The sequence below is a fragment of the Oryx dammah genome, unplaced genomic scaffold, assembly GCF_014754425.2.
Source record: "Oryx dammah isolate SB20612 unplaced genomic scaffold, SCBI_Odam_1.1 HiC_scaffold_13, whole genome shotgun sequence".
In the NCBI taxonomy this organism is placed as follows: Eukaryota; Metazoa; Chordata; class Mammalia; order Artiodactyla; family Bovidae; genus Oryx; species Oryx dammah.
This window is the reverse complement of record NW_024070197.1, coordinates 52900982-52925882: the sequence shown is the minus strand read 5'-3', so window position 1 is coordinate 52925882 and position 24901 is coordinate 52900982. Positions and strand designations below refer to the sequence as shown.

The 24901-nt window shown below is 46.9% G+C and overlaps 2 protein-coding genes across 3 annotated transcripts in view; both read right to left on the bottom strand.

Moving 5' to 3' along the window:
* Positions 1-17146, bottom strand: part of GINS2 (GINS complex subunit 2) — a 38037-nt gene extending 20891 nt beyond the window's left edge. Inside the window, exons 1-2 of the mRNA XM_040253980.1 lie at positions 16942-17146; positions 16606-16720 (exon numbers count right to left, since the gene is read on the bottom strand). Of these exons, the coding sequence (XP_040109914.1) occupies positions 16606-16720; positions 16942-17031 (205 nt within the window). The 5' untranslated portion in view covers positions 17032-17146. The remainder of the gene's footprint in view (positions 1-16605; positions 16721-16941) is intronic.
* Positions 17147-23478: 6332 nt separating this feature from the next.
* Positions 23479-24901, bottom strand: part of CUNH16orf74 (chromosome unknown C16orf74 homolog) — a 29854-nt gene continuing 28431 nt past the window's right edge. For both annotated transcript variants that reach the window (XM_040253982.1, XM_040253983.1), the window contains exon 4: positions 23479-24003. In XM_040253982.1, coding sequence (XP_040109916.1) covers positions 23945-24003 — 59 coding nt within the window. In that variant the 3' untranslated portion in view covers positions 23479-23944. The remainder of the gene's footprint in view (positions 24004-24901) is intronic.

Genomic DNA, 24901 nt, shown 5'->3' with positions numbered 1-24901 from the left:
AAAGGCAAACATCACATGATACGGCTTATATGCAGAATCTAAAAATATACAAAAGAACTTATTTACAAAACAGAAACAGACTCAGACTTAGACAAAAGCTTACCATTACCAAAGGGAAAACGTGGAGTGAAGGGATAAACTGGTAGTTTGGGATTGACATATATGCACTGAAACATTTAAAATGGATAACCAACAAGGACCTACTGTATAGCACAGGGAACTCTGATTAATAATCTAATTATTTAAATGAAAAAAGAATTTGAGAAAGAGAAAATACATGTAATGTGTTTATAACTGAATCACTTTGCTGTACACCTAAAAATAACACACTGTTAATCAACTACACTCCAATGAAAAATAAAAACTAAACAAATGAAACCTCATTACATTCAAAAGGTTTTGGACAGCAAAGGAAACCATAAACAAAACAACAAGACAACCCACAGAATGGGAGAAAATGTTTGCAAACGATGAGACTAACAAGAGACCTATCTCCAAACTTGACAAAGAGCTCATGTAGCTAAAAAAAACAATCCAATCAAAAAAACGGTCAGGAAACTTAAACAGACTTTCTCTAAAGAAGACATACCCATGGCCAAGAGACATATGAAAAGATGCCTAATATTGCTAATTAGAGACATGCACATCAAAACTATAATGGGATATCATCTCACACTGGTCAGAATGGCCATCATAAAAAAGTCTACAAACAATAAATGCTGGAGAGGGCAGGAAGAAAAGAGAGTCCTACTGCACTGTGGTGTTAATACATGCTGGCGAACTTGTGGAGAGCAGCACGGAGGTTTCTCAGGAATCTAAAAACAGAGGTATCATATGATCCAGAAGCTCCACTCCTGGGCATACACCCAGCCTAAATCCAAACAGACACGTGCACCCTACGCTCAGAGCAGCACTGCTTACGACAGCTGAGGCATGGAAGAAACCCAAATGTCCATCAACAGAAGAACCCACAGAGCGGTAAATACACACAATGAAAAACTATTTAGCCAGTAAAAAAGAAATGGCACCATTTGCAGCAACATGGATGCAATTAGAGATAACCGTACTAAGGCAGTCAGGAAGAGAAGGACCCACAGCACGTGCATCAATCACACGTTAATCCAGAGTTTGGCAAAAACGAACCTGTCTCCAGGACAGGAGCAGACTAACACAGAAGCCAGACTCCTGGCTGCCAGGGGCGGAAGGGTGGACAGCTACAGGGGTGCACTAGGAATTCTGCACTGGTTGATGCAAACTATTAATTTAGAACGGATAAATAATAAGGTCCAACTGACTCACACTGGGCACTATATCCAACCTCCTGGGAGAAACCATAATGGAAAAGAATATTTTTTAAAATGTATACACACACACACATGTATAATTAAGTCACTTCGCTGTACAGCAGAGATGAGCACAGCACTGTAAATCATCTATACTTCAATTTTAAAAAATGAATGAAATAATTCCACTTACAGCAACATGCATGGACACGGAGATTATCATAGTAAGTGTAGTAAACCAGAGAGAGAAAGACATACATCATATGATATTGCCTATATGTGGATTCTATAAAAAGTTATAGAAAGGAACTTATTTACAAAACAGAAACAGACTCACAAGCTTATGGTCAGCACAGGGGAAAAGTGGAGGGAAAGATAAATTGGGAGTTTGGGACTGATATATACATATTACTGTATTTAACGTAAATAACCAAGGACCTACAGTAAAACTCAGGTAACTCTGCTCACTATTCTGTAATAACCAAAATGGGAGAGGAATTTCAGACGAGATACATGTATGTGTATCACCGAATCACTATGCTGTATACCTGAAACTAAGACAACACTGTGACTCAACTATACACTCCAATAAAAAATAAACAAATACGACCAAATGAAACTCAAAAGCCTCTGCACAGCAGAAAAAACCATAAGGAAAATGACAAAGCCCACAGAATGGGAGAAAATACTTGCAAATCATGAGACAGACAATATCCAAAACTGACAAAGAGCTCAAGCAGCTCAATATCAAAACACAAAGAACCCCATCAAAATATGGACGGGAGATCTAAAGACTTTTGTTCAACACACTGATGGCCACAGGCACATGAGAAGATGTTCAACATTGCTAATTATAACAGAAATGCAAATAAAAACTACGAGATTCTCACACTAGACAGAATGGCCATCATTAAAAAGTGTATAAACAATAAATGCTGGAGAAGCTATGGAGAAAAGGGAACCCTCCTATACTGTCGGTGGGAATGTAAATGGATACAGCTATTGTGGACAATAAATCTACCGTATGACCCAGCAATCACACTACGAAACACACACTCTGAGAAAACCACAATTCTGAAAGACACATGTACCCCAGTGTTCACCGCAACACTATTTACAACAGCCAGGACATGAAAGCAACCCAGATGTCCATCAGCAGATGGAAGGATAAAGAAGATGTGGTACATACATGCAATTCAATATTAGCCATAAAAACAATGGATTTGAGTCAGTTCTAGAGAATTAGATAAACCTAGATCCTGTTATCTTCACTTACTTGTGAAGTAAGTCAGAAAGAGAAAAATATTGTATATGAAAGCATATATATGGAATCTAGAAAGATGGTATTGATGAACCTATTTGCGGGAATGGAAAGGAGACACAGATGCACAGAATGGGTTTGTGGACACAGCAGGGCCGAGGGAGACTGGGGGGCAGGAGGAAGTAGCATCAGCATACACACACTGTCGTGGATAAAGTGGGTAACTGGGAAGCAGCGGCTGTATGACGCAGGGAGCCCAGTCTGGTACTCTGGGATGACCTAGAGGGGTGGGGTGGCAGAGGGGAGGGAGGCTCACGAAGGAGGGGATATATGTATAATAATGGCTGATCTGCACTGTTGTACAGCAGAAACCAACACAACTGCCGGAGCCAGCGTGAGGAACTCCGCCTGTGGCAAAGGTCATGAGGAAGGAGGCTTCAGCATACGCAAAGGCGGGATCGAGCCTCAGGAAACCCCCTGTTCCCGAGCATCTGTCCCCAAAACCAGAGTCTGCCTACTTTACTGCCTTATGCTCTCACCTACACCTCTGACTTTACGGGGGGCTGTCCCCCACCTCTCTCGGAGAAGGAGTTAACCTACAGCTCCAGTTAATAAAAATTCCTGGGCGTGACAAGGGTGTCTCAGGTCAAACCTCTCTGCTGGCAGACTAGCTGTGTGACAGCCACACTCTTGCTACTATGTACATGATTGTTTACAACTTCTCAACCATAAACACACAGAGAGTTTGGAGGATTTTGAAAGTCTTAGTTAGCATTGGGTTTTTCTAAAGATAAAAATCATGTTGGTGAAGGGTTTTTCATTTATTGAGCCAATGTTTGCTGCTAAATCTCCATATTCCCTGCCCTTATAATGAATATAACTAACATATAGGAGAAATAAGTATTAACCTTTAAGATTAATCATGTTAAACCTTAGGCTAAGTAAATTCCTTTCTAATTGTAACCCACTACACTCTCACCCTATAGGAATGCAACTTTATCTGGTACCTTTGGAGGGTGGTGCCTGGTTTAAGAAAAATCACCCCTGGAAAATAAGTTTCTGGTTGACTGACCGTTATCAGAAAAAGAAAGGATCATAAAATGTCAGCAGGCCTCATGGTCAGAAGATGATGTAAAACCCCTAAGACCTTTTTGTATACATTTATATGAAGCACCTGATTTTGATAAAGGTCAGGACTGCTGACCCCCACGTGACTTTAAAATTTCCATTTGTCTCTACGTGTAACAAAAAGTATATAAGCAAACCTGAAAATAAAGAAAACGGATCAGTTTCTGGAAAGACTGATTCCCCCATGTCTTTCTTTCTTGTTCTCCTTTTTTCTGGCTGAATTCCCATCTGGAGCATGGGTACTTGCCAAGCCTGCTAATTTTGCCCCAGCTTCTAAGATCCACGCGAGAGGGAGCCCAAGGAGGGGCACTCTCCGCTATTCAAGTGGGCGCCAGTGGCCTACGTAGGTGGTGCAAGCTTCTTGTCTCGAAGTTTTATTGGTATCCCACGTAAACCAAGTTATTCAGCATCTTTTTCTCCACTAGTATTTTCCTACTACACTATTTCTTTCTAATCTCCCTCCATATCTTTAATTAAGCAATTAATTTCTAGGACGCTGACTCTGTCCCTGCTTCGAATTACCCTGGATCCACTGGGGTTGGACCCCGGCAACAACATTGTAAAAATTTAAAAACAAAAAAGATAAAAACGAACTTATTTACAAAACAGAAACAGACTCACAAATTTATGGTTAGCAAAGGGAAAAAGTGGAAGGGAGAGAAAAATTGGGAGTATGAGATTGGCATGTATACACTACAATATTTAAAACAGATACCCAACAAGGACATACAGTATAACACAGGGAACTCTGCTCAGTATCCTGTAAAAACTGTAATGGAAAAAGAATTTGAGAAAGAGATACACGTATGTGTGTGCATGCTAAGTTGCTTCAATCGTGTCCGACTCTTTGCAACCCTAGGCATCGTAGCCCACTGGGCTCCTGCTGTACGGGATTCCCCAGGCAAGAACACTGGGGTGGGTTACTATGTCCTCCTCCAGGGGGTCTTCCTCAACCAGAAATCAAGCCCACGTCTCTTGCATTGGCAGGTGGGTTCTTTACCATTAGAGCCACCTAAGAAGCCCGATATGTGTATGTATAACTGAAATGCCATGCTATAAATCTGAAGCTAAGACAACAGTGTTGCTCAACTACATATTTCAATATAAAAACTAAAACCCAAAATAAACAAATACGACCAAATAAAACTCAAAAGTTTTTGCACAGCAGAGAAAACCATATGGAAAATGACAAGACAATCCCCAGAATGGGAGAAAATATTTGCAAATGAAGTGACCTACAAGGGCTTGCTACTGCTACTGCTAAGTTGCTTCAGTCGTGTCCGACTCTGTGCGACCCCAAAGACAGCAGCCCACCAGGCTCCCCCATCCCTGGGATTCTCCAGGCAAGAACACTGGAGTGGGTTGCCATTTCCTTCTCCAATGCATGAAAATGAAAAGTGAAAGGGAAGTCGCTCAGTCATATCCGACTCTTAGCGACCCCATGGACTGCAGCCCACCAGGCTCCTTCGTTCATAGGATTTTCCAGGCAAGAGTACTGGAGTGGGGTGCCATTGCCTTCTCCGCTACAAGGGCTTAATCTCCAAAATTTACAAACAACTCATACAATTCAACAACAAAAAAGCTTGAACAATCCAATCAAAAAACGGGCAGTTTCTCTGGCAGCTCAGTGCTAAAGAATCCACCTACCAATGCAGAAGACATGGGTTCAATCCCTGATCCGGGAAGATGCCACGTGCTGCATAGCAACTAAGGCTGTGCACCGCATCTGTGCTCCAGAGCCTGGGAGCAGCAATGACTGAGCCCATGCACCGCAACTACTGAAGCCCGAGCACCCTACAGCCTGCACTCCACAACCAGAGTGGCCACTGCAACAGGCAGCCCGTGAACCGCAACTGCGAAGTAGCCCCCACTACCCACAAACAGACAAAGGCCTGTGCAGCAGTGAAGACCCAACACAGCCAGAATAAATACTCACTTTTTTAAAAAATGGGCAGAAGATGTAAATAGACATTTCTCCAAAGATGGCACAGACAGATGGCAAAAAGCACATGAAAAAGATGCTCGACTCTTTAATTATTCAGTTCAGTTCAGTTGCTCAGTCGTGTCCGACTCTTTGTAACACCATGAATCGCAGCACACCAGGCCTCCCTGTCCACTCCCGGAGTTCACCCAAACTCATGTCCATTGAGTTGGTGATGCCATCTAGCCATCTCATCCTCTGTCATCCCCTTCTCCTCCTGCCCCGAATCCCTCTCAGCATCAGGGTCTTTTTCAATGAGTCAGCTGTTTGCATCAGGTGGCCAGAGTATTGGAGTTTCAGCTCCAGCATCAGTCCCTCCAGTGAACACCCAGGGCTAATCTCCTTCAGAGTGGACTGGTTGGATCTCCTTGCAGTCCAAAGGACTCTCAAGAGTCTTCTCCAACACAACAGTTCAAAAGCATCAATTCTTCGGCGCTCAGCTTTCTTCACAGTCCAACTCTCACATCCATACATGACCACTAAAAAAACCATAGCCTTGACTAGACGGACCTTTGTCAGCAAAGTAGTGTCTCTGCTATTTAATATGCTGTCTAGGTTGGTCATAACTTTCCTTCCAGGGAGTAAGTGTCTTTTAATTTCATGGCTGCAGTCACCATCTGCAGTGATTTTGGAGCCAAAAAAATAAAGTCTGTCACTGTTTCCACTGTTTCCCCATCTATTTGCTGTGAAGTGATAGGACCGGATACCATGATCTTAGTTTTCTGAATGTTGAGCTTTAAGCCAACTTTTTCACTCTCCTCTTTCACTTTCATCAAGAGGCTTTTGAGTTCCTCTTCACTTTCTGCCATAAGGGTGGTGTCATCTGCATATCTGAGGTGACTGATATTTCTCCCGGCAGTCTTGATTCCAGCTTGTGCTTCATCCAGCCCAGCATTTCTCATGATGTACTCTGCATATAAGTTAAATAAGCAGGGTGACAATATATAGCCTCGATGTACTCCTTTTCCTATTTGGAACCAGTCTGTTGTTCCATGTCCAGTTCTAACTGTTGCTTCCTGACCTGCATACAGGTTTCTCAAGAGGCAGGTCAGGTGGTGTGGTATTCCCATCTCTTTCAGAATTTTCCAGTTTGCTGTGATCCACACAGTCAAAGGCTTTGGCATAGTCAATAAAGCAGAAATAGATGTTTTTCTGGAACTTTCTTGCTTTTTCTATGATCCAGCAGATGTTGGCAATTGGATCTCTGGTTCCTCTGCCTTTTCTAAAACCAGCTTGAACATTTGGAAGTTCACGGTTCACATATTGCTAAAGCCTGGCTTGGAGAATTTTGAGCGTTACTTTACTAGCATGTGAGATGAGTGCAATTGTGCAGTAGTTTGAGCATTCTTTGGCACTGCCTTTCTTGGACAAAACTATAATTCAAAAAGTTACATGCACCCTATGTTCATAGCAGCCCTGCTTACAATAGCTGAGACATGGAAGAAACCCAAATGTCCATCAACAGATGAATTCATAAAGATAAATTCATATATATTTATATGGTAAATACATACAATGAAATACTACTTATCCATAAAAAAGAATAGTATGATGCCATTTGCAGCAACATGGATGGAACTAGACATCACCAAACTAAGTGAAGTAAGTCAGGACAAATCATATATCAGTTATATGTGGAATCTAAAATATGGCATATCCTGGAGAAGGAAATGGCAACCCACTCAGTATTCTTGCCTAAAATCCCATGGACAGAGGAGCCTGACGGGCTACAGTCCATGGGGTCGCAAAGAGTCTGACACAATCTACCTAGTGAGCGCACACATGTACACACAAACATAGGGTTACAGAACAGAAAGTAGATACAGCATCATTCTTAATTTTTCCATATTTATATGCAATTAAAATGTAGGAAAAGGTGGGAGAGGAGATGCAAGTATTAGTGATAATCAACCATACCTTTAAATCTGCAAGTCCAATTATATTGTGAGAACTTGAAATATATGATAAAAAAAAATCCAGTGCGTGTGCATATATACTGTATATTTAAATTTTCCCCTAGCTTGTCTGAGGAGAGGGTAGAAGCAACAGTATGTTTGGCACAAGGTTTCTTTTTTTTTTTCGAAGATTTTTTTTGATGTGTACCAATTTTTTAAACTCTTTATTTGAAGTTGTTACAATAGTGTTTGTAACACTATTTTTGGATTTTTGGCTGCAAAGCATGTGGGATCTTAGTTTTCTGACCAGGGACTAAACTCCTACCCTCTGCATCAGATGATAAAGTATTAACCACCGCATCACCAGGGAAGTCCATGGCATGTGGTTTCTCAATGCTGTTCTCCATTAAGATAAAACAAGCTGAGAAGACCAATCGGAGTTTGGGGTAGGGAAAACTTAACTAAGCCTGAAACATCTTGTCCCAGAAATAAAAATGTGCTCAAAGAATGACAGTGACATAATAAAAGGACAGAGCAGCCAGCCCAAAGGGGCTCCCACTGGCCAAATTTGAAACAACTTTAATATTACGGTATATAGTAAAATAGTTGGTTTTAACCAATTGTATAAAATAAAAATCCATGAGTTTCTTTTAATATAAATAAATGCATACATACATACATAAATAGATGTGATGGGCTCTCTTTTACAATAAAATGACAGCAAATAAATATAGAAGTAAATCAATGGATGTAAAAACTGCTGAGTAAGAAAGTGATAAGAAAATGGATCAAAGTCAAGTTCATCAATTTCAGGGCAATCTGATGTGATGTGTCTCTTTTTTCTTTTTTGGAGTACAGTTGCTTTACAATGCTGTGTTAGTTTCTACTGTACAGCGAAGTGAATCAGCTATGCTGTGCTTAGTCTTTCAGTCGTGTCCAGCTCTTTGGCACCCCATGGACTGCAGCCCGCCAGGCTCTTCTGTCCAGGGGATTCTCCAGGCAAGAATACTGGAGTGGGTTGCCATGCCCTCCTCCAGGGGATCTTCCCAGCCCAGGAATCGAACTCAGGTAGCTCGCACTGCAGGCAGATTCATTACCATTTGAGCCACCAGGGAAGCCCAAGAATACTGGAGAGGATAGCCTATCCCTTCTCTAGGGATCTTCCTGACCCAGGAGTGGGGTTCCTGCATTGCAAGCGGATTCTTTACCAACTGAGCTAGCAGAGAAGCGCAAACCAGCTATAAATATACATATACTGCCTCTTTTTTTGGATTTCCTTCCCATTATGTGCCTCTTGGTATAATGCAGTGAGAAGGCCCCAACATCACTTCCCAGGCATCTCTGCTAAAAATGTATAACTTGAATCTAATTCTGAGGAAATGTGAGGCAAATCCAAGCTGACAGTCTATAAAATAACTGCTGGACCCTTAAAAATTTTAAGACCAATAAAGACAAAGATTGAGGAAATGTTCCAGATTAAAGGAGTCTATAGAAAAAGAACACTAAATCCTTTGCGGGACTGTGAACTGGATCCCGAAATGGAGAAATAATAGCTGTAAAGGACACTAGTGGGACACTTTTAAAATGTGAATATGGACTGTGGATTAGATAATATTGTATCAATGTTAAATTTCATAATTTTGAGAATTATACTAAAGTAATATAAGAAAATATTCTTGCTCTTAGGAAGTACACATGGTGTACTGCTAAAGGTATACATTGTCTCCAACTTATTCTCAATGATTCAGGAAAAAATTAATATGCCTCTCCACAGATTGGCAGATGGAAACTGGTGAATCTGTGTAGAGGGTATATGGATTTTGTTTACAGTATTCTTACAGTGTTTCTGTAAGTTTGAAACTATGTCAAATAAAGAGTTATAAACACCTAAACAATGAAATATGGCACAAATGAACCTATCTACAAAACAGAAACAGACTCACACCAAGATCAGACTTTTGATTGGTAAGGGGAGGGGTGGAGGGGAAGAGGGAGTGGCCTGGGAGTTTTGGGTTGGTAGATGCAAACTGTTAGACTGGATAAACAACAAGGTCCTATTGTTTAACACTGGAACTATATCCAACCTCCTGGGATAAACCATAATGGAAAGGAATATTAAAAATATATATATAACTGAGTCAGTTTGCTGTGTAGCTGAGATGGTACAACATTATAAATCATATACACTTCAATTAAAAAAAAACAATGATATAATTCCATTTGCAGCCACATGGATGGACCTGGAGATTTTCAAAATAAATGAAGTAAGCCAGACAAAGACACAAATGAACTTAAACAGACTCACAGAAAAGTGGAGGGGAAAAATAAATTGGGAGTTTGGGATTGACATAAACGCACTACTATATTTACAATAAATAACCCACAAGGATCTACAGTATACCAAACGTAACTCTGCTCACTATTCTTTAATAACCAAATAGGAAAAGAATTTGAGAAAAAGACATATGTATATGTATCACTGAGCTACTATGCTGTACACTTGGAACTAAGAACACTGTTATTCAACTATACTCTGATAGAAAATAAAAATTAAAACCGAAAATAAATGGTACCAAATGAAACTGAAAAGCTTTTGCACAGCAGAGGAAACCATAAGGAAAATGATAAGCCAATCCACAAAATGGGAGAAACATTTGCAAATGATGAGACTAACAAGGGATCAATCTCCAAAACTGACAAAGAGCTCATGTAGCTCAATATCAAAAAAATAAACAACCCATCAAAAAAAAGGAAGGAGACCTAAACAGACTTCTGTCCAAAGAAGACACATAGATGACCACAGGCACATGAGAAGATGCTCAACATCACTAATTATTGGAGAAATGGAAACCAAAACTACAATGAGATATCACCTCACACTGGTCAGAATGGCCATCATCAAAAGGTTTACAAACAGTAAATGCTGGAGAGGGTGTGGAGAAAAGGGAACCCTCCTACACCGCTGGTGGGGACAAACCGTGGTGCTGAGACTCGAGAGTTCATTGGACCACAAGACCAGACCAGCCAATCCCAGAGGAAATCAACCCTGAACTTTCACTCAAAGTCCTGATGCTGAATTTCCAATACTTTGGCCACCTGATGCAAAGAGTTGACCCCTTGGAAAAGACCCTGATGCTGGGAAAGACTGAAGGCAAAAGAAGGGGCAGAAGAAGATGAGATGGTTAGATAGCATATCAACCCAATGTACATAAAGTTGAATAAACTCTGGGAGATAGTGGAGGACAGAGTAGCCTGGTGTGCTGCAGTCCATGGGGTCGCAAAGAGTCAGACACGACTTAGCTACTGAACAACAGTCACTATGGAGAACAGTATGGAGGTTCCTTAAAAAACTAAAAACAGAGTTACCATATGATCCAGCAATCCCACTCCTGGGCATATATTTGGACAAAGCTATAATTTAAAAAGATACATGCACACCTATGTTCATAGCAGTGCTGCTTACAATAGCTGAGACAAGGAAGAAACCTAAATGTCTATCAACAGATAAATTCATAAAGAAGATATGCTACATATATACACTGGAATATTACTCAGCCATGAAAAAGAATGAAATAATGCCACTTGCAGTAACATGGATATACCTGAAGATTATCATACTAAGTGAGGTAAGCCACACAGAGAAAAGCAAGTATCACATAATGTCACTTATATGCAGAATTCAAAAATATGCAAATACACTTATTTACAAAACAGAAACAGTCACAGACTTAAAAAACAAACAGTGTTACCAGTGGAAAAAGGTGGAGGGAAGGGGTGAATTGAGAGCTTGGAATTGACATATACACACTAAAATGTTTAAAACAGATAACCAATAAGGACCTACCGTAGAGCACAGAGAACTCTCAACAATCTCCAATAGCTTAAATGAAAAAAGAATTTGAAAAAGAGAAAATATATGTATATGTATAACTGAATTACTTTTCTGTACACCTGAAAATATACAACACTGTTAATCAACTACACTCCAATGTAAAATAAAAACAAGAAAAGACAACCCACAGAATGGGAGATGTCTGCAAATGATGTGACCAACAAGGGATTAGTCTCCAAATTTACAAAAGCTCAGGATGCTTAACAACATTAAAACAACCCTATCAACTAATGGGCAGAAGACCTAAACAGACATTTCTCCAAAGAAGACAGATGGCCAAAAGGCACTTAAATAATGTTTAACATCGCTGATTATTAGAGAAATGCAAATCAAAACTACAAGGAAATATCACCTCACAGCAGCCAGAATAGCTACCATCAAAAAATGCACACACAATAAACGCCGTAGAGGGTGTGGAGAGAAGGGAACTCTCTGACACTGTTGGTGGGAATGTAAATTGGTGCAGCCACTCTGGAGAACGGTATGGAGGTTCCTTAAAAAACAGAGCTATCTTATAGATGACCCTGCAATCCCAGTCCTGGGCATATATCCAGAGAAAAACATGATCCTGAAGGATGCATGCATCCCAATGTTCATTGCAGCATTGTCTACAGCAGCCAAGACACGGAAGCAACCTAAATGTCCATAGAGAGAGGAATGGATAAAGAAATGTTACATATGTACTAGGAATATTACTCAGCCATTAAAAAGAATGAAATAATGTCATATGTAGCAACATGGATGGACCCAGAAATTGTCATAGTGAGTGAAGTAAGTCAGAAGAGAAATATCGTATGACATTCCATATATGTGGAATCTAAAAAGAAATGATACAAACCACCCTACAAAACAGAAAGACTCACAGAGAAAGAACTTATGGTTGCCAGGGGGAAAGAATAGTAGTTTGGAATAGACATGTACACTCTGGTATATTCAAAACGGATAACCAACAAGGACCTACTCTATAGTTTATGGAACTCCACTCAATGTTATGTGGTATTCTGAATGAGAGGGGCATCTGGGGGAGAATGGATACATATATACGGATGGCTAAGTCACTTTGCCGTCTACCTGTAACATCATAACATTATTAATCAATTATACCCCAATACCAAAGAAAAAGTTAAAAATAAATAAATAAAATAGATAACCAACAATGACCTAACCAACAATGAACTCTGCTCAATAGTCTAATAGCCTAAATGAGAAAAGAAATTTTAAAAGGGTGGATACACGTATATGTTTAACTGAATCACTTTGCTGTCCACCTGAAACTACACAACATTGTTAATCAACTATACTCTAATGTAAAGTCAAAAACAAAAAGGACCTCATTAAACTCAAAAGCTTTTGCACGGCAAAGTAAACCATAAACAAAAGACAACCCACAGAATGGGACATGTTAAAAGATCAATCTCCAAATTTTGCAAAGAGCTCATGCATCTCAAATATGAAAAAAAAAAAAAAACACTCAATCAAAACACAGGCAGGAGACCTAAAAAGACTTTTCTCCAAAGACGACATACAGACGTCTACTAAGAGGTACATGTCAATGTCACTAGTTATGAGAGAAATCCAATCAAAACTACAATGAGGGCTTTCCTGGTGGCTCAGTGGAAAAGAATCTGCCTGCCAATGCAGGAGACACCGGTTTGATTCCTGGTCCAAGAAGACTCCCATGTGCCTTGGAGTAATTAAGCCCGTGCTTCACAATATTGAGCCTGCGCTTTAGAGCCTGAAAATCACGACTACTGAGCCCACGAGACTCAACTACAGAAGCCCAAGTGCCCTAGAGCCTGTGCTCTGCAACAAGAGAAGCCTGCACCCCAGAATGAAAGAAGAGCCCCGGCTCGCCGAAACTAGAGAAAAGCCGAGCAGCAAAGAAGATCCGGGAGAGTCGACAACTAAATACAATGAAAAAATAAAGTTCTTAAAAAAAAAAAAAAAACTACAATCAGATATCAACCCACACCAATTAGAATGGTGATCATCAAAAATTCTACAAAAAATAAGGACTTCCCTAGAGGTCCAGTGGTTAAGACTCCAGGTTTCCAAGGCAAGTGGCATGGGTTAGATCCCTGGTTGGTCAGGGAACTAAGATCCCACATGACATGCAGCACGGACAAGAAAATACATTAAAAAAAAAAAAAAAATCTACAAATAGGGGCTTCCCGGTGCCTCAGTCAGTAAAGAATCTGCCTGCAATGCAGGAGACCTGAGTTCCATCCCTGGGTCAGGCAGATCCCTGGAGAAGGAAATGGCAACACACTCCGGTATTCTTGTCTGGGAAATCCTATGGACAGAAGAGCCTGGCGGGCTACAGGCCATGGGGTTGCAAGAGGTGGACAAGACTTAGCCAAGAAGCCACTCAGATACTTTCCTGAAACAGAAGTTACAATAAAATGTTTTTTTAAAAAACTACAAACAATAAATGCTGAGGGTGGGAACGTAAACTGGTGGAGCCACTACGGAGAACAGTATAGAGGGTCCTCAGAAAACTAAAAAAAGAATTACCATGATTCTGCAATCCCACCACTTGGCATCTACCTGGAAAAATACCCAGTTCAAAAAGATACAAGCTGTTTTCTATGTCTGCATTTCCACTGCTGCCCTGCAATCGGTTTATCAGTACCATCTTTCTAGATTCCATATACATGTGGTTAAGAGATTTGTTTTTCTCTCTCTGACTTAAATCACTCTGGCTAAATTATGTTGATGTATGGCAGAAATCAAACCAATATTGTAAAGCAATTATCTTTCAATTAAAAATAAAATAATTTAAAAATATAAGAGAAAAAAATGCAAACTAAAAAAAAAAAAGGTATAAGCTGAGGGCCTCCCTGGTGACTCAGTGGTAGAGAATCTGCCTGTCAAGGCGGGAGACGTGGGTTCAATCCCTCGTCTGGGAATATCCCACATGCTGCAGAGCAACTAAGCCTGTGCACCACAACTGCTGAGCCTGTGCTCTAGAGCTCGTGAACCACAACGGCTGATCTCAGCAATGGGAGAAGCCGCTGCAGTGAGAAGCTGGGGCACTGAAACTAGAGAGCAGCCCCCGCTCACCACGACCAGACAAAGGCCTGTGCAGCAGTGAAGACCCAGCACAGCCAGAAGAGTGAGTGAGTGAGTGAGTGAGTGAAAGTCGCTCAGTCATTTCTCTTTGCGACCCCATGGACTATCCACGGAATTCTCCAGGCCAGAATACTGCAGTGGCTAGCCTTTCCGTTCTCCAGGGGACCTTCCCAACCCAGGGATAGAACCCAGGTCCCCCACATTGCAGGCTGATTCTTTACCCGCTGAGCCACAAGGGAAGCCCCAAAATACTGGAGTAGGTAACCTTTCCTTTCTCCAGTGGATCTTCCTAACCTGGGAATCGAACCAGGGTCTCCTGCATTGCAGGAGGATTCTTTAACAACTGAGCTATCAGAAAAGCCCCTGACACAGCCAAATATAAATACATAAAAAACTAAATGTGTTAAAAACAAACAAAAAAGAGTTATCTGAAATTTAAAAAAAGAAAAAAATACAAGTGGCACTTCCCTGGAAGTCCAGTGGCTAAGACTCAGAGCTTTCAGTGCAGGGGGCTTGGGTTCTATCCCTAGTCAGGGAACTAAGATCCCATATACTGCACAGTGCAGCCAAAAATAAATAAACGCATGCACCCCAGTATTCACTGCAGCCCTGTTTACAGTAGCCCAGACATGGAAGCAATGCAAATGTCCACGTACACACACAGACACACACAGACACACACACAGACACACCGACACAGACACACACACAGACACACCGACACACACAGACACACACACACACACACACACACGTATCACCCAGCCATTAAAAAGAATGAAATGAAATAATGTCCCTTGCAGCAACACCGGTGGACCTGGATATCATCATGCTAAGTGACGTAAACCAGACAGAAAAAGACAAATGCTAAAAGCACAAGCAACAGAATAAAGAGTTGATTATCAGCACTTCATTAAAATTTTAAACACTGCGTGTCAAAGGACACTATGAAGAATGTGAAAAAACCACCCCTACAATATAGGAGAAAATATCTGTATCATATAGGTGATACATATTTTTTAGGTTCCCCCTATGATATGCCTTATATGGGGAATCTAAAAAAAAATGATACAAATGACCTTATTTACAAAACAGAAACAGACTCAGGCTTAGAAAATAAACTTTGAGTTAGTAAAGGGGAAAAGTGGAGGGGAGGGATACCTTGGGAGTTTGGGACTGAGATATACACACTATTACATTTATTATTTTCTATTGCACATGTGTGTGCTCAGTTGCTTCAGTCATGTCCAACTCTTTGTGACCCCATGGACAATAGGCCGACAGGCTCCTCTGTCCAAGGGGATTCTCCAGGGACGAATACTGGAGTGGGTGGCCATGCCCTCCTCCAGAGATCTTTCCCACCCAGGGATCAAACCCACATCCCTTGCGACTCCTGCACTGCAGGTGGATTCTCACCTACTGAGCCACCTGGGAAGTCCCATTTTGTATTGAGGTATAGCCAATTAACAACAATGTTGTGACAGTTTCAGGTGAACAGCAAAGGGACTCAGCCATCCACATACATATATCCACTCTCCCCCAAACTCCCCTCCCATTCAGGATGCCGCATAACCTGGAGCACAGTTCTATGTGCTACAGGAATGTGTCCTGCTAGATTTAAAATGGATAACCAACAAGCACCTACTGTATAGCACATAGAACTCTGCTCAATATTCCCTAATAACCAAGATGTAGAATTTCAAAAAAAGAGTGGACACGTGCACATATACCTGAATCACTTTGCTGCACACCAAGAACTAACCCAACGTTGTTATTCAACTAATACTCCAATATAAAAGAAAAATCAGGGACCTCCCTGGTGGTCCAGTGGCTAAGACTCGCCCCCCCATTGAAAGAGGCCCAGGTTCAATCCCTGGTCAAGGAACTAGATCCCCCAAATCACAACTAAAAGACCCTGAATGCCTGCAACTAAGACCTGGCGCAGCTAAACAAATAAAAAGAAAATTAAAAAAAAATTTAAATAAAGAGAGCGGAAATAATATTACAGTGAAAACCTGAACTACAGTTGGTACACACGCCCCAAACGGCACCCCGCCTCCCAACCACTCGCGGGGCCCCCTCCGCGTCCTCACCCACGTCCATCCACTCGGGCGGGAGCAGCCGACACTTCTGCCTCTGCTTCAGGTTGACTGCCAGCCACAGAGGTACCTGCACCGGTAGGCCGGGGTTGAAAGGCCCCAGGTCGCCCTGCAAACACGCACACCCCGTCACTCACAAACGCAGGGCTTGGACCTCCGCAGTCCGCGAGCTGACGCCCTGCGCGGTCTCGGCCGGCCCCGCGCCCCGCCACCCCGCTGCACCGGTTGCCCAGCCCAGCCCGACTACACCTGCGGGCCCTGGGCCCCGACAATCCAGCCCGCCGGGAGCGGGAGCCCACCAGAGCGAGCCGGAGGCCCGGCGATTCTCACCCCGATGAGGTAGATCTTGTCCAGGCTGAAGTTTGGGATGATGGTGACCAGCTCTTTCTCGGCCAGAAACTCCACTTCCGCTGCGTCCATGGCGTAGCCACCGGCCGACACAGGACTCGCCGCCGCCGCCGCCTCAGGTCTCTCAGCTTCCGAGAAAACACCGCTGTGTCCGCCGCTTTCCCGCCACCGCGTAAAGCCCGCCCCCTGGCCGGAAGGAGCCCTGGCCGGCCTATAGGAAGACGGCGCTCTACGTGGGGAGGTGGAAGGCGGGGAGAGTGACTGTTACGAGCCCGCGGATTGGCCAACTTGAACGTGGCTGCGAGCGGGTCCCGCCCCCTGGCGGCAGGCCCCGTCCTCCCCCGTGTCCCGGTCTCGCCCCTCCCGTGAGCCGCTCACCTGCAGCCTCCCGCTCACCTGCACCTAGGACCGCCCTCGGTGTCCCTTCACGAGCCCCGGGCGCCTGCCCTCCCACACTGCGAGTCAAACTGGGGCTGGGTGGGATTCGGGGCCGGGAGTTGTTCAGTCGCTCAGTCGTGTCCGACTCTGCAACCCCTTGGACTGCAGCGCGCCAGGCTTCCCTGTCCATCACCATCTCCCCCAGCTTGCTCAAACTCATGTCCATCGAGTCGGTGATGCCACCCAACCATCTCATCCTCCGTCGCCCTCTTCGGAGCCAGGAGTTAAAGCATGTAATTGGTAACGGTGAAACCTGGCTACACAAACGCAGGACGGGGGGGGGCCCCCCCCCCCCCAGCGAGGGGGGGGGTGGGGTTCCTGTGAGTTCACAATCTTCTGGCCTCCCTGTACTCGGGGTAACATCTATAAAAACGCAGATTCCTTCATCGCACCCACATATTCCAATTCAGAAACTGCTGGAGGAAAGGCTCACAACCTGCACTTTTACAGGCTCCACAGGTGAAACCTGTGAAGGGGCAAGTTTTCAAATAGGTTATCAGTGAGTTCAGCTCTTAACTGTTGGTCCGTCCGGGTGCCCTCTATAGAGTGGGTTCGCGTGAACCATTGCAGCAGTGGTTCTCATGCCCTCCTCTGGCAGCATCCCTTCCCTACCCTCCCTCACCCTTCCCCCAGAGATGCCCAGTGTTGACGTGCACGCTCCCGCAGACTTCTGATTCAGTGGTCTGGGTGAGGATAGAGGACTGACCTCTAACCAGGGTCAGGGGGATTCCAGTGGGGTGATGATAAGCCAGGAGAGCTTCCGCCTGAGGGGAAGCAGCTAGAGGAGGACTGGGGTGGGGGGGAGGGTGATGCTGAATTTGACAGCATTAGCTTTAGGCTCCAAGAAAAAGCATATGTGACATGAGTATTTTAGGGTTCTAGATCCCTTCAGGAAAGCTCCCTCACCCCACAAAACCACACACTTTCCTGTCTAACCATCCAGAAAACTGCCCCATGTCAGGTTGTTGGGAAGATGAAATAAAGCCATCATCCAGTTCTGCCCATTCACATGGCCTGGAAAGTGGTTTGTTGTTTATCTGCGTTGGAAATTATCATAACTAGCCTGGAGATTTCCTTCATTGTGTCATTTACGAAGACAAATACTTTCCAAGAAAATAAAAGGTCCCTCGGGAATGCTGAGTAACCGAGAGCAAGTGACCACTCTGAACGTCTGTATTTTCATCTGCAAGAGAGGTAGGAGGGGAAGGAGTCCCCAGGGTATTTGAGGAAGAGGGGGGTGGCAGGCCACATGGCCCCTCCTAAAACAGAAGCTCCCTCAAGCATTTGCAGAGTGTGTGTGCCAACTTGTCTGGGTTTTGATTGATGGGGCAATGTTTCCTTGACTGGCAAATATTTGTGTTTCGAAGTTGGAGAGGCCTTCCCTCCCTGATTTCTGCAGACTGTAAACGCACAAAGGAAAAGAGCTGGTAGGAGAGCCGAGGTTCAAAGAGGCCCTGGGGGGATCATGAGTGCTAACAGAGCCCAGAATCCTGGCGTCCTTTCTGGGAGCGTGGGGACTTGCCGCTGCTTATCTCACAGGGCTGTAGGCAGAACGAGACAAAGCGGGTGCGGTCTTCCACACTACAAGATGGGGGCGTCTGGGAGCCTCAAACTGGAGTAGACACCAAGGTCCTTCAGTTCAGTTCAGTCACTGAGTGACTGACTCTTTGCGACCCCATGGACTGCAGCACGCCAGGCCTCCCTGTCCATCACCAACTCTCAGAGTTTACTCAAATTCATGTCCATTGAGTCAGTGATGCCATCCAACCATTTCATCCTCTGTCGTCTCCTTCTCCCACCTTCAATCTGTCCCAGCATCAGGGTCTTTTCAAGTGAGTCAGTTTTTCGTATCTGGTGGCCAAAGTATTGGACATGTATTGGACAAATACTGGACAAACAAGTATTGGACAAGGTCCTTATAAGCGCCAGGATTCACAACAGCCAAAAGGTGGAAACCACCCAGATATCCACCGCTCTCCCGTGGTCCGCGGGGAATGGTGGGGAAGCAGCGACTTGCTGCGGGTGGCGTCTCCCAGCTAGGGAGGTGGCTAGAATTATAGTCATGGAAGCACAAGGGACATGCAGAGCGGAAAAACACCTCCTCCTGAAACTCTCTCTTCCCTCACCCCAGCTGAAAGGGGCCTTGGGATGGTACCCGCCAAGGACAAAGACTGCTTCACTACCTGGGCCCCTCTAAGGTCTCGAGGCAGGGGTGATAGCATGACCCCTGCACGCCTGGCTCCCCTGCTGTTTCTGGCCACTGGCGAATTCACTGGTGGGGCCCAGCCACTCCAACTGGTACCTCTTCCGACCTTCACCTCCTAGAGCCCTCGGGAGGCGGAGAGGGAATGACTGATGTAGGTGAAGTTCTCAGATGCCTCTGGCCCAGCCGTGCAGACAGCCGTGGTTCCTACTCCCGGCGGCAGGGCTGGCTCTGCTCACGACAGCCCTCAAGGTGTCCTTCTCCCTGCTGAGTGCGGTGGTGAGTGAAGCAGGAAAGACAGACAGCTCTGGTTCTCCAGGGCCGCTGTGTAAGCTGCTCCCCAGAACCTGACCAGATCCTGAGCGGACCGGGTGAGAGATCCAGGTCGGGGAGTGCCGTGAATGGATGAGCAGTTTACAGAAAGAGAGCTCCGGGGGAAGGAGTGGGGATGGGACCCAGTCCAGCAGCAGGAGAATCACCTGAAGGCTGGGAGCGGATGTCTAGCTGAGCGCTGGCGATGGCACCTAGGGCAACAGCCCAGGGGACCAAGAGGAGGGACGGGCTGAAACCAGAGCCCCTGGACTGCCTGCAGGGTCCTGGAAAGCCTGGCCCGGGGAAACCTCCGGACCCCACCCAGTGGCCACAGGTCTTTCCCAGCTGCCTGTGGCTCTGCACAGCCCAGCAGTGTCCCCCTAATCGCCACCGCTGGGCCTGCGAGTCCCTCCCTGCTGCTTGCAGGCCACCAGAGTCTGGCAGGGGAGCCAGCCCGTGAGCCGCAGGGCGCACATCACGGCTGAGTCGGGTGGGAGCTCTCAAATGCCTCCGACACGGTGCAAATACTCTTGTGTCTTTTTGCCATCTGCTGCTGTCATTAAAAAATTACATTTCCATCTGTTTTCACACTTTCCTCCCCTCCCAGCCTCCCCTCCCGGAGGCATACAGCATGAATCCCACGTCGAGGACGCGATCGCTGCCTCGCCTTTTGGAGCCTAGGAACATAGCTGGGACACATGGGGTTAGGGGTAATGGGCTTCGTGGGCAACCAGAGCTATTCATTCCTCCTAGGTCGACACTGACCGTGACCTCTGCCCTCCACACACCAACCCCTCCACACACACTTTGTGGGAAGCCACTTACGAAGCTTATTTTGTTGCTGGTTTTAATTAGTATGTGTGGCTTTAGCATTAAAAATAAATGGAAAATAAACTGCAAGCATTAGTAACCATTTCCCTTGGGAATGTATTTAAGGAAGAACAGACTCAAGAAATAAGAATCAGGGAGCCATGTCTTGGGCTCAGAAAAAAATTGTCATTCTAGATCAACCCCAAAGATGTAACCCCTCTCCCTGACCAATATAGCATGCCTGACCTTTCATGAAGGGTCAAGTCCACGGAAAACCCAACAACCCCCTCACAAGGTTGCAACCACAGACTTCACCTGGTGGATCTCCTCAAACACAGCTTTGCAAACATCAACATAATCGCTAACATTCTAGGTTCCGTACATATGGTCATCTGTTTCATCTTCCCAACAGCCTGGTTACCACCTTCTTTTGAAGATGGAGGAAGCTGAGGCTCAGAGTTGATCAGTTAATAATTTATTTTTGTTTTAACTTTTGGCTGTGCCCCACAGCATGTGGGACCTAGTTCCCCAACCAGGGGTCAAACCCACCTCCCCTGCATTGGAAGGGGGAGTCGTAACCACTGGTCCACCAGGGAAGGCCGATGCTGAGGCTCAGAGAAGCAAAGTAACTCGCTCCAGGTTGACCATCTGACAAAGGAAGTGTGGGGGTGGACACGGCAGGCTGGGTGCCAGGCCCCAAAGAAGGCTTCAGGTGGAAGCGGTTTATTCACAAGGCCCTCCCGGGATGCTCCAGGAAGGCAGGAGATCTCCAGGGCCAGTTCAAGTTAAGGAGCAGGTTTCTACTGCTGGGCCCTTGGGGCTCAGACCACCCCGACCCCACCCCGCTCCCCACCAGCCTGGGGCTCCCAGGGAAGCCTGGCTCCTCACAGTACCAGCACTGCCCCCAGAGAGCTGGTTAAAGACACAAGAGTAGGCCCAGCCCAGACCTCCCCTAACAAAGGGCATCTGCCTTTTGAACCAGCTCCCCGCTGACAGCACCTTCACAAAGCACTAGGTCTCAGAGTCCCCTCACCAGCACCAGGAGGAGGAATAAGGGAGGTGGGGAATATATCTGCTAACTCCCATCCCTACCGGGTGAGGGGTACCACCAGGTGGCCTGGAGAGCCCCCAGGCCAGCAGCTCCCGCAGCAGAGGAAGCCCTCGGGCGCTGGAGTGGAACCCTGCCCTCGCGCACACACACAGGGCTCTGTCACGCCCAGGGATGTGGTCCCACATGGCCCGCTCCCACCGCCCGCCCCACACTCACCCCTCCAGACTCCTCAGGTCCCCGCTGCATTGTGCCCATTCCCCAGATGAGCAAACGGAGGCCCAGGGAGGTGGGCGCCCTGCGTGATCATGACCCCCATTTACTGACTGTCTGCTCCACGCCAGGTACCATGTGGGCGTTGTATGGAGATGGTTTTCCTTAACGCATGTGGGCTCGCCATGCGTGCTCTCCTCACTTCACAGGTGAAGACAAGATTCAGAGAGGTTGAACAGCTTTCCAAGGTCACACAGCACAGCACAGGGTCTGGCCGACACACTTGCTGGCATCCACTCCCTCTATTCTTTCTCACACTCCTAAGAAGGAATGCTGGGGGGCTGCAGTGGGGTGCCCTGCCCCCTGCCATCACGCCCCCCACCTCGCCCCTTCCTCATGAGGAGACAGAGCTAGCTTGAAGGCAGAGCCTCTGGAGCAGTGAGCATTGCACAGGGTTTCTTGTGGCTTGGGGGGCAGGTGTCACCAGGAAGGGTCCCCCCAACTCAGCTGGGGTGCATGCTCCATGCTGGCTCTAACAGGAACAAGTCCTTCAGATTCAAGAGGCCCAGAGCCCAGGACTGGTGTGGGTGCCTTGGACTGCAAGACCTTTCTGCAGGAGACCAAGGGGACTCACCTGGCCCTGCGAGAAAACCAAACCGGCTCCCCAGGGCTGCGAAGCCTCTGGCCAGCCCTCCACCTGCTCTCCAGCTCACAGTCCTCTTGCTGTTGCCATGGGCACTACAAGCCTGGGGTGAAATGCCCATCAGCCACGGCAGGTTACACAGTGGGCTGGAGGCCTCTGAGCAGTGCCCAGGAGATGGGGGGTGGGCTCCCTTGGCCTGCACACACAGCCAGCTCTCAGGGTGAGCACCCAGCCCTGAGACCCAGCATCTCCTGGGTCCCAGAGGGAAAGGACTGGGGCAAAGTGTCCACATCACCTCCAGGGGGATAGAAGGGGCGCCGAGTATCCAGGGAGAAAGGGACAATCAACAAGAAATACTGCTGAGTGGCAGCTTTGTGTGGATGGTAAGAATGCAGGGTCTGGGTTCTAGTTCTCACTTTGTGACGACCTTGGGCTCTAAGTTTCTCAGGGGCCCGATCTGTAAAATGGGGGTAACCACAGCATCTATACCAGAAGAGTAGACGGTTATTCCCAGCCCGTCACTCCCTCCCTTTATAGACGTGTCTGTCCCTTCCTGTGCCATGTGACTGCCCAGCTCAGCCACGTGGGGTGTGTCTGTGTGGCTTGCTTGCTCCACGTGTGGAAGCTGAGAACGCTCCTGCAGGGCCTGGCTTGTGCTCTGAGCGTCTGCAGTGAGAACGCACTCTGGGCACTACTGGCCACAGAATGAGGAAGGCCAACCGAGGGGCCAAGACCACCCGAAAGCCCATAACCAGCCAGACCAGCCCCTCTGTGATAAGCAATTCTCTTAAACCTACCTCTGTACTGAACGTGATCCATCTCCTCTGCCCGCCCAAGGAGCAGAGTCCACAGCTCATTACAAGGGATCTTTATTTACAATGCAAAAAAGAACTTATAAGTCACTTTCTGGACAGTTTTGATGCCTTTAAGACAACTTGTAAAAAATGGAGCCAGTCCTGCACAAGAAGTCCTTGTGTGTGCACCTCCAGGGCGCCCGTCTGCATGGCCCTGGGCGCTGGGAGTCCATCTGGCCAGAAGGGAGCCTCTCCCAGACAGCGCTGGTCACCATGCCCAGGGGCGGCGAGAACGCGGAGGCGTCGGAGGTCCGGTCCACTCCACGGGGCCTGGGCAGTGTCGCTCTGGAAGCAGGCCAGGCTGACTGCTCGCTCTTCTCCCCACGCCTCTGGTCCAGCGTTGGAATCGCTGCGTCCTCCCAGCCAGCATCCTCAGCAGAGCATCCCAGGGCCCCGGACACGCGGAGAGGGGGGCAGCCAGAGCAGGAGCCGGGGCAGGCAAACCCCTGACCTGCGCCGCTGTCTCAGGCCTCAGGGTCAAGGTCTCCATCCTCCGGGCACGACCCCGACTCGTCCAGCCAGACTAGGAGACAGAGGAGGAGTCCACATCCGGATGGGCCCCCCGAACCAGGCCCCTTTCCCCAGGAGCTCCAGGGCCGGTGCCTCGGGGCACGTTGCTTCATTGTATCCCCCCAAGCTCTGCTCACGCAGGGCGGTGGTGTCAGCCGATTCGAAAAGGGAACCCCAGTGACGCGGGTCTCATGGTCTCTCCCCCGTCCTCTGGCCACCCCAAGCCCCGAGCTGCCCCAGATCTCAGGCTGAGGCCCCTGGGATTGCACCCCACCCCCAACACACACACACCCCATGGCTCAGCCACTTCTGAGCACCTGCCTGGAGATGCCTGCATGCCAAGGCTTGGCAGGAGGTCAACACGCCCACCCTCCAGTTCCAGGTGGGAAAGTGAGTCCCTGAGAGGGGATGTGTCCCCCAGTCAGCAGGGTGGTCAGGGCAGGGCGGAGTTCTCACCCATCCCTCGCTGTGGGGGAAGCCCCGGGGATATTTCAGCGCCGGGAGCCTGCAGCCCTGCTGGACCTGCCGCCCAGGCCCACTAGGCTGTCCCCCTGTCCTAAACGTGTCACTGGTGAGGAGACTGGCCACACAGGCACCGTGCGGGCTGTGGGCTCGGGCCCTGACCTTCCTCGTCACCGACTCTCACAGCCTCCGAGGCACGGCCGCTCTCTGTGACACGGGGGAGCTGGGGCCTCGTTCCCACAGGCAGGGTTCCGCGACTCCAAGGGCTCCGCCCTTCCTCCTCCAGCTCCCTCTCTAAATGGGGAAAGGCGGAGGCCAGGCCTCCCCTCTGCCACCAGACAGGACGCGAGGGGCTCCCTGTGCAGTCCCTCTGCACTGGGACCCCGTGGGTGCTCAGGGCTCCAGGCCTGCACCCCACAGACCTTGAGGAGGAACTGTGAGTCTCCCCT